Source organism: Carya illinoinensis, chromosome 1, assembly GCF_018687715.1.
Source record: "Carya illinoinensis cultivar Pawnee chromosome 1, C.illinoinensisPawnee_v1, whole genome shotgun sequence".
In the NCBI taxonomy this organism is placed as follows: Eukaryota; Viridiplantae; Streptophyta; class Magnoliopsida; order Fagales; family Juglandaceae; genus Carya; species Carya illinoinensis.
In genome coordinates this window covers 48,891,580-48,901,742 of record NC_056752.1, presented here as the reverse complement: position 1 = coordinate 48,901,742, position 10,163 = coordinate 48,891,580, and the positions used below count along the sequence as shown (strand labels likewise).

The window sequence follows — 10,163 nt, the reverse complement described above, 5'->3', positions numbered from 1 at the left end:
TGCCGCTTGTCTGTATAGATATAAGAACTGTTATTTATTATTTGCAATGAATCATTATGACTTAATTGGAGGAAAACAATAGTTTTGAGAGTTTATTTGCCATGCAATCAATCATCTGCATTTCCCTTGCTTGAAGGGATCGAAAAGAGAGAGTGCATCAAGCAGTTTGCAAGAGCCAACGTAATAGCAATGAGATCTTTGGTATGCCCAGTAATGCGCATCAGGACGTCCATTAATAATATTAAAAAAAAATAAATTGCAACAAAAGTTGGCCAGAGTTTCTAGGTAACACTCATCTACCACCATTTAAAGAAGCACAAAATTCAACGAACTCATTGAAACTCGCGTTCGAACTCAATATCCTTCAAATTCAGTATGAGTACCTTCCTGTCTTACTCTCTGTCCACATTATCTTCTTGACTGGTGCACAAATTTGCAATTGTCACCAAAATGGCACCTCCCCTGAGCATAATATCGGCACAGCTGTGGCGGCCGGTAGCCTTGCCTCTGTGGTTGGTTCATTGGTGGGAACTGGCTGATGCTTGTCAATGGCTGTCTATGATAACCCCACTCGGGTAGCCCGCTTTTCCGGTCAATATTTGGATACTTATTACTAGGAGCTTGATGGTCATTCGGATGCGAGTTCAAGTTGGGTCGCTTGAAGTTTGAATGGTGAACCTCGCGACTGCCACTATATATTTTTTCTGTATTACTTAAGTACCTACAATCAACAGGGTTCTGAGAAGGCTGCTGGTTGTAACTACTTTGTCTTGTATTATTTTGCTGTTGTGGTTGAGTTCCAGTCTGCCTTGCTTCACAGTATAAACCTGCTTGTTGAGCTTGCATCGTTGGCTTTCCTAAATCAGTGAATATGCCCAACAACTGTTGCTGGGAAGCTGCTGGTTTTCCTGAATTAACAGAGGAACTCATCTTTTGAGGTTGAGATTCTGATTTGCCTGAATTATCATATGGCCCAGGCTGTGAATGTGAAATAAATGATGGTTTTCTTGAATCGACTAATAAACCTGACTGTGGTTGTTGGAATGCAGATTTTACAGTTACGGTTGAATTGAAGTGAGATTGGTTCCCATTTGACTCCTTTCTTGAGATCCTGAAGTAGGTAGAGAAAACTTGAGCACGTAATAATAAAGAATCGCTAAAATGATCCAACAAGGCATATTCAATTTGATAATGACAGAAGACAAATAACATTTCCAGCTTATAATTAGAAAAGAAAAGAATACCTGGTTGCCTTGAGCATTTTCCTCTTTTCCTTCTCTTGGATACGTACTTCTCTATCAGACCTTGCAACAGACCCCCTGGAGTGCTTTTCCATCAAAACTTTCTGCCTCTCCCATTCATCTTCCCATCTCTGAAGTTTTACAACAGTATTAGTTTGACATGGAACGAAAAACAGACGACTGGGAAAAGGGAAATTTGTTTATATGAAACAAACCTGTCTCAAAGTTTTCAAACGGTACAGATTTCGACCCTTAATTAGCAGGGGATGAAGTGGAGGGAGTGGTTTCTCCCCCTTGCTCCAGAGTACTTCTATCTGTTCAGATCAGCCAGAAAAATATTTAGAAACGTATATATTCTGCCTGCTCGTATATTTCATCAAATGCAGTGAAGTTAATCCACCGTGAAAGTATGCTGTTGCTTAGCAGCACCATAACTTTCTTTCACAATGCGGCCCACAACAACCCTTGTGCCGCAAGGAGGACCACAGCCACTTCGGGATGCTATGTTGAACCTGAGAATTCGATTTCCAAAAGAGAAATAAGAAAGGTAATTAATTTCTGAGGTTGGAAAAATGGCAGCACAAGCATCATCATCAATTGGTCAGGAAAAGAGAAAATATCATCATCAGTTTTATCACAACCTTACACCCCCTTGAGTGAAGATTATGAAAAGCTTGTACAAAGCATTTTTTAAGTGAGCAATCAATTGGACAGCAACAAGTAATTGAATATGGTAATTGTGTGTTCCCGGTACAAGGCTGTCTACACAATTAAGTGCCACTTCTAAATATTTTCTTCATGTAAAATAATGAGGGCAACCCTGGCAGGTTTGTTTTAAGATCAAAAGCATACTAGCTCAACAGATGGTGAAAATCTCTAATTGCAAAAAGAAAAGCAAAACTGATGAGGCTATATTACTTAGAATGGGACTCCCTTTATTGGATTTGAAAATAAAAATTACTAAGGTCCTGCGATGGTCCAGTCCACCATTGGGTTTGCAAGTTGAACATTGGTGGGTGTAGTCTGGGGAATCCTGGGGAATATGGTGGTGGAGGGGTAGTTTGGGATTATAGAGGGTGAACCTTGGGTGGATTTATGGCTTACTATGGAAATGGTCCAAACACAATGGCTGAGATTAAGGCTTTGCTCGATGGTCTGCAAATATGTATTATGCTGATGCAGTCTAATGTCGAGGTTGAAACTGATTCCCAAGTGTTGGTTAACTGGTGGAAACGACAGGATGATGTTCATTGGCCTGTGCAAGAAGACTGGGAGAGAATTGCTTACTCTGCTAAGGAGTTGAACATAGTTGTTAGACACATATAGAGACATAAATCAAGTAGCTGATTTTCTTGCTAAAGAAGGTGCCAAAGGAAATACGACAGATTTTGAGCGGGCCCCAAAGGAGATAACAGGCATGAAGGTTGTTTCCATGGTTTTCCTCCGCTATAAGTGAGGGTTTTCAATAAAAATACTTTAAAAAAAATGCAAGGTGTCTTCTCCATCAAATAAATAAATAAAGAGGGCAACGGGAATCATGCTCTCAAATATACATAAGAATGCAGCAAAAAAATCAAAACAAAAGAAAAAATCTTACATTTCATAAACATTTTGTTCAAACATAACAACATCACCAGTGCATGCATCCCCTGCAAATCCCAATTAGTATTTCAAGTTATACACATGAAAGAGAAGAAATATATTTTACCAATAACCACAAAATTAAACACTCTAGGCTTGATAAAAGAAATGTAAGACGTGACCTGGAAGAAATAGACGAGATCATGGCAAGGGTTTGGTCCCATGATTTCATGAGACAAATTATATGTACCCCTTCCAAACCGTACAAAAAATATTCGCCAGAGTGCAGGTTAATAGAAATATCTCATCTTAAATGCCCAAGCTACTACTTAATGCAAAACCGTGATTAGTAACTCCATGTGATTCTTTTTAATATGTGCATACATTAACAAGCCAAATGGTATCATATGGTGAAGGTGAAAATTTGCATTGTCTTCAAGGCAGGGTGGTGAGATGAGCACCTTTAAACCCACAAATTGGTGAACTGGAAATTCAATGTGCAATATCAGCTAAAATATTTAACATGTGATGAATACAAACTGCTAAATTTATCAATTCTGCGAGAGGAAAATTATTGTGTAGATTGGTGAGCCCCAGGATGGTACAGAGAAATAATCGAGTTGGGGTTGCTTGGCCACAGATAGACAGTCATGTAATCTACTATTTTTCGTTTTCTTAGGGATTGGCTTATCCATAGCACCAAAACCAATAAATAAATAACCATCCACGAGCTTTTAAATTAACATGTCCACCTTTACAATCCAATACAAAGCTAGAGACTGGATATTTCTTCTCCCCTCCACCATTTAAAATCCTGGAAAATAAATAAAAGTGAATACAAGAAATCATAAAGTTTTTCGAACATTGCCACTATTAAAGAAGATGATATTACTCTAGATGCTCCTTAATGCGTTGAATGAGTGTGCCTTTATTGCCAGTCAGTCTCAATCCATTCTTCCTCAGATAAACTTTACATTGGTCCACTTTTAGTTTCTCCAGCTGACCAGCTGCGACCAAGTAATGAAAGAAAAACCAAAACGTCATATATCAACAAAAAAAAAAAAAAAATCTATGCAAAGAATCATCATGTTGTGCATTTCTGCGCTTCGGCCTGTCCAAATTGACTTTCTCTTGTTCTTGTAACCTTGACTGCCCCCATCCCCCCACCCCCACCAAAAAAAAAAAAAAATCCTGAACACAGTTAAGTTTATATTTCTGCAACAATCTCTATTGTACTATCTATACTCCATTCTCTCTCTGAATGATCATCCACCTCTACGTAATGACAGAAATTCAAAACTCCACTCATAAGCAAGAAAACCCAACCTAGTGATTATCCACCTGTGTATTTCTAAGATGGGTATTTCTAGGATGGGTTGCTCCAAATGTGAAAATTTTGATGGTTCTTTCCCCTCAACATTGGTATATTTAAGTGTTAAAATATAAATTAAATTATTAAAATGTACCCATTCCATTAGCTTAAGCCTTTTCCCTAGTCTTCATCGTTTCCAAGAGCCCAACAAGTGGCACCAAGAAGCAAATTCTTGGACTAACCTTCAATGATCTTTTGCACTTCCTCAAAGCTTTTCGCATCTTTCTGATCAAGTTCCGGCACAACCACGTCCAGCTCATCCGAGTCTTCCTCAATATCCATATCCAAACATTCAACAATTCTGCACATACAACAGCAACCACAACGCCCCCCACCCAAAAAAAAAAAAAAATGGAAACAGAAGAAGAAGATTTCAAAATTTGAAACACGGACCAGAAATGCTAAATCATAATCTCAAAATCCATTGAAAAAAAAAAAAAAAAAAGGATAATACAACGGATGAGATACAAACCGAGCCTTCGATTTCTTCTTCTCGATTGAGAGGTTAGAGAACTTGGCATGGGTTTCTCCAAGAATGCCATAACTTGGGTCTCTAGAAGGATCGTATTCTGGGTCAGATCCTCCACTTTCACAGTAGACTTCCTCTTCTTCAGACTGGTAATCGTCGGACTGATCAGAGGCAGCCATCGTTTGTTTCTCAGCCTTCCGCCTATCTCGATGCTTAAGCCAGTATTTTCCACTTGTTTTATTGATTTGGATATGCATAAACCATTGCACCATTTTTTCCCCTTACCATTTCCCTTTTTATTTTATTTTTTCAAAGGACAAAAAAACTATATGAAAAACAAAAAAGGCCAAAAAAAAAACCCGACAATGTTGCCGTTGGGGATTGCGGTTTGGAAAAACATTTCGAAATTTGAAACACGCATTAGTAATGGGCTCCATCCACATGCAAAGTAAATGGGCCTCTACACTTTTGTTATTGAAATAATGGGCCTCTATACTCGATAGAAGGAACTTCTTGTTATTTTGTGTCCAAGAAGCAAATGAGACTGGTTTTAGAATGATGTTTTTGAAACTAACATAGTGGTTCTGATTAATGTTTTGTTTTGATTAAATATAAATTTAAAAAAAAAACTCTATTTTTTTTAGAAAGAAAAAATGATATATTCCATATTAAACAAAAATATATATTATATATACTTATAATTTTACTTATATTATCATACTGCTGATTTATGTTTCCTCACCATGTGAGTTCTGTAAGTCAAATTGATGACCTTAATTTATTTATACCTTACGAAGTTAAAAGACCTTTGACCAGGTCACAAGATTGAAGTTTTATTATCGACTACTTTGATATATTTTATATGACCATAAATGAAACAATCTAAATATACATTGCTTGAAAAATGATTGGACTGAAGCTCAATGGTATGAGCGTGAAATGATGACTATTTGATAACACATCAATATTATGTTTGTACTCGTTACCGTTGAGTTATGTTATTTCTTGGAAGTTGCAACATAGTTATAGGTACATTATATTTTATGGAAATTGAGTGTTACTCTTAAGTCATTCAGACTTAAAAAGTTAAAATGAACTAGGGATGATTAGTATGATGTAACCAAATGAGTCGAAGCATAACAATAAACTTTTAGGGATGTTATTATGCTGGTTTTCTTTTAGAGAGATTTGGTATAGTGCTCCAATTTTTCTTTTACATATGTGGTTGGTGGTCGCACAACCTATTTGCTAGTATGACTAATATTAAAAACATTGCAAGATTGAGGCTTGAGATCATACCCACTATATATGATTGGGAGTTGTAATAAAAAGGGGCGCCCATATGAAATGCCCCCTTTGTTGCAAGTTTAGTAACACTGGCTTAGAATATTGGTAATGGTTCAGAAATTTAATTCAAAGTTGAGGTTTTAGCTAAAGTCAAAACCAATAAAAATATTAATCCACATTAGATTATCTATCTCAAAGTCAAAATAATAATACAATATTATATATTTTAATAATAATTTTTTTATATATTAATTAATAATTTAATTTTTACTTAAAATTATTTTTTTTTTAACCTAATTATCCAACAAACACATTAAGAAATATTTTTAAAATAAAATATTATTTTGAAGATGAATAATAGCAAATCAAATTTGGAAAAATAAATAGAATTATTGTATCTCAAAAGTGAAGGCTGTAAACACACGGAGTTTTGACAATTCCAATACAAATCACTTTTATTCAAGTTAGTTAAAATTTGACTAGGCACTGATATTTGGTTAGACCAAAGCCAGACGTTATGCCTGGGACTTTATAGGTACTTCAATTGCACTGTTTAGCCCGTACCTAAGAAATGAAATTTTATTTAATCCCTTAACCCTTTGTTACGTAGGCTACCAAAACGAGAAATATTGAAATCTTTCCTTTTTTCGACGAGTATCTCTTGAGGGAGCATTTAGGCTTTAGAAAATATGGATATTGCTCTAGCACACTCTATTATCAAGAATGATGAATTTGGACAAACAATCACATTGGAAAAGTCTTTAGAACAACCACGTCATATCTCTATAATTTGCTGGTTGAGATAATATTGCTTTTGTTGTACTCTTATGTAGCCTTTTTTCAACAACCACGGTTAAATCATTTTAAAAAGGGGACAATAATTTATAACGCATATTAAAAATCTCATTTGATAAAACACAATAATTTCTATGGAATTAAGGGACACTCCTTAATTTGCTCGCAAGAATATATTTATTGGTGCTATTAAGTGATTAATAGCCTTGACTAATTTCGGTTATATATAATAGGAATTATTCTATTCTCGAGTCTATATATATAGCATATTATTTATATTATTTAAATGGTAAGATTTGATTTACAAGATTTAAATTTTAAAATATTTTTAAATCAAATTATATCACATACGCATTTTATTAAATACTAGATGGGAGCAACGTGCAAAGCACGTTTGTTTAATTTTATGAAATGATTATTTGTAAAAAATAATATATATTTTATAAAAATTATTGATGTCACTTAATAATTTAAGGCATATTAGAGAAAATAAAAAAATTAGTTCAAAATATCATATAATCCAATACATGTTTATAACATCTATAATTTTAGCAAAGATGTATACGAAAAATTTAATAAAAGTCTAACATAAACGGTAGTTCAAAATATGTGTCGTTTGATGTTTGTATTATTATTCATCAATTTATGTCATCCTATAGACGATCAATAGAGACAACATTGAAATTCTTATTTTTCTGTTGGTTGAGTTGATCAGAGACAACATAAAGTTAAAACATAATCTTTTTATAAAATTTATGGTATAATATTTTCTATATATAGCATATATATAAATCCTAAAATATATTTTGAAGTTGTTGGCCGAATTTACTCTTTCTTGATTAGCTCAAGGATCACGGCCTTTGTCACGTACCCATCATAACAAGCCTACGTGTGGAATATGACTTAGCGGAAGTTACGTCCTACTACCATGGGAAAAGAAAAAACACTTTGATTAAACACACTTGTATTATATATTATATGAGATTTTTAAATTTGAAATATTCAATAATCTGAGTTAATGAAACGTATAATACACGTATATTATACTTAGGGATTTACGTCTTATGCACCTAATACACGTGTATATGTTAAGGAAAATGAGAAAAATATAATAACTAATCTTTAATTACTTATTATTATATAAACTATTAAGTATTATTATTATTGTGATTAATAAATCATATAACAATATTAAATGCTATCTCTCTCAATATTTATGTCTTCATTTTATATGTCAAACCGTTAAAACAAACGGTGTTAACTTTAACGGAAAAACAAGAAAAACCGTTAAAACAAGATTTTCCGTTTCATACACACTTTTTATATATGGAGATATTATCTACTGATATATAAATAACATTTATTACATAAGAATCTTATTGAAACCAAAAGATATAGAGCCTATAATAATAATAATAATAATAATAATAATAATATCATTGTTGTTCATTTAATAAATGCCCTTTGCTCTTGGTGCCTTGTATCCTTTGATGACGGGCGATGTTAAATGCTAATGCAATTACTATCCCACGTTGGAAATGGGAATGAGGGATTTGGCGAATTTTTATTAGGGCGGCACTAGCTGCACTACAGCCACAATTACCGTCCCACGTTGGAAACGGAAACGAGGGAGTTGGCGAACTTTTATTAGGGTGGTACTAGCCGTATTACAGCCATCACTCCTAGTTCTAGTTGGAAATTACTCTTAGTATAAAAATATGTTTTATTTATATATATATATATATATTTTTTTTTACATGTATATTTTTAATACTTTTTAATATATTTTATAAAAAAATTATAGCATTATTAAAAAATAATTTTTTAATAAAAAAAATTGACGGTGGTAGCTCTCAACGGGTGCTGAGAGCGGTATCTTTGGCATTTTTCTTTTTATTATTAATCCATGTTTCGGTGGTCATTGGGCAACGGACAGTGCTAGGCAACGAGAGTGAGTTCCAATAGTGTGTTTGGTATTTAAAAAGTAGAGTTTATTATTAAAAAAATTAAAAAAAAAATTTATGTCGATCTCTTATTTATTTTTATTTTTCAAAATAATTATATGTTATTTACATATTTTATGACTGTAAATATTATTTCTCAATATTAATATATACCTTATTAATTTAGGTATTTTAATTTTTTTTAATCGTTGAAGTAGTGACTATCGATGAATTTGTAATTTTTTTTTAATTTTTTCTTAATAATTAAGAATACTTAAAAAATACTTAAAAGAAATTATTTACACTCAGTGCATAGTTGGGATGCACATTATCTGCACCCTAGCATTTGTCCTTTTTACTTACTTGTTCACCAAAAATTATAATTATCTAAACAATCCACCTTTTGGTAACAAATTGCAGGATTATAGTGGTACCTTCTTTCTTTTATGATATAATGTTATGAAATCTGATTTGGGCTTATATCCAGAAAAAAATATTGGACATGTCACATTACAAAAAGAATTATTTTATTTGCAAATAGATAGGTAAAATATATTATCTATATCACTTATATTAGAATATTTAATTTGTAAGATTTAAATTTTAAAATTGATCTTTTAAGCATTTTGATATGTGTGTTATTTACACCAGTTTGTAAGTATAATTTTTCTTATAAAAATGAGTGGATGATTTATAAGTTTACTCACACCTATTTATCTCGTCCATTGATTTAAATTTTGTTTGAATGTCAAATTCATTTTAATCTATCTCAAACTAATTATTAATGGGATCTATTACTTTTTTAACTTCTTATGAAAAGTTAGACATATCACATATTTTATATATTTAAATACATATCTCTAACATATTTCATACTCTCATCTTATTTTCATCTTACTATGTAAAATGTAACATATTTATCATCATTAGGTGATAAATGATCATCCAATAAATAATTATTTAATGGTTATAAATGCGACACATCTTACATAATAAGATGAGGGTGAGATAATAATATGATATATAAAATTTTCCATTCAAATAATATACGTTATCGAGTTAAACTTACTAAACGAACATAATATATGTAATTAATTACTAATTTCTTAAATTAAAAGTATTACATAAAAAAATAATATATTTAATTTATATTTAAATTAATGGTCTTTTTAGTTTTATAGTTTTCTTATTTTTAGCTCATGATCTTTTAGTTTTGTAGCCAATAGGTTCATAAACTGTACTAAATCTTTAAGGAAGTTAAAAAAGTCTTTCCATAATGATGTACTTCGAGGTCAAGGTTATTTTGATACGTTATATAAATAGCTATTGTTTTATATTTTTATATAAGGTAATCTTATATATAATTTTGAAATATGTAAATATCGCACAATAATTTTAAAAAAGAGTAAGGTTCACTATTAAATATTTTTTTTCATATAAATTTTATATTTACTCATTCTTTTTAAAAAAATTGC

At 32.1% G+C, this 10,163-nt stretch overlaps 1 protein-coding gene across 2 annotated transcripts; it reads right to left on the bottom strand.

Moving 5' to 3' along the window:
* Positions 1 to 204: 204 nt before the first annotated feature.
* Positions 205 to 4,953, bottom strand: LOC122280277 (zinc finger CCCH domain-containing protein 62-like). Of its 2 annotated transcripts, XM_043091174.1 has the most exons (10): positions 4,667 to 4,953; positions 4,377 to 4,495; positions 3,715 to 3,829; positions 3,575 to 3,636; positions 2,839 to 2,890; positions 1,642 to 1,753; positions 1,457 to 1,555; positions 1,245 to 1,372; positions 1,026 to 1,111; positions 205 to 908 (listed from the first exon to the last, which is right to left on the bottom strand). In XM_043091174.1, the coding sequence occupies exons 1-10, from the start codon at positions 4,933 to 4,935 to the stop codon at positions 409 to 411; spliced, it is 1,542 nt and encodes a 513-aa protein (XP_042947108.1). In that variant the 5' UTR covers positions 4,936 to 4,953; the 3' UTR covers positions 205 to 408. The 2 variants fall into 2 exon arrangements, with proteins under 2 accessions (XP_042947108.1, XP_042947107.1); XM_043091173.1 differs by having other exon boundaries at positions 205 to 1,111.
* Positions 4,954 to 10,163: the final 5,210 nt, after the last annotated feature.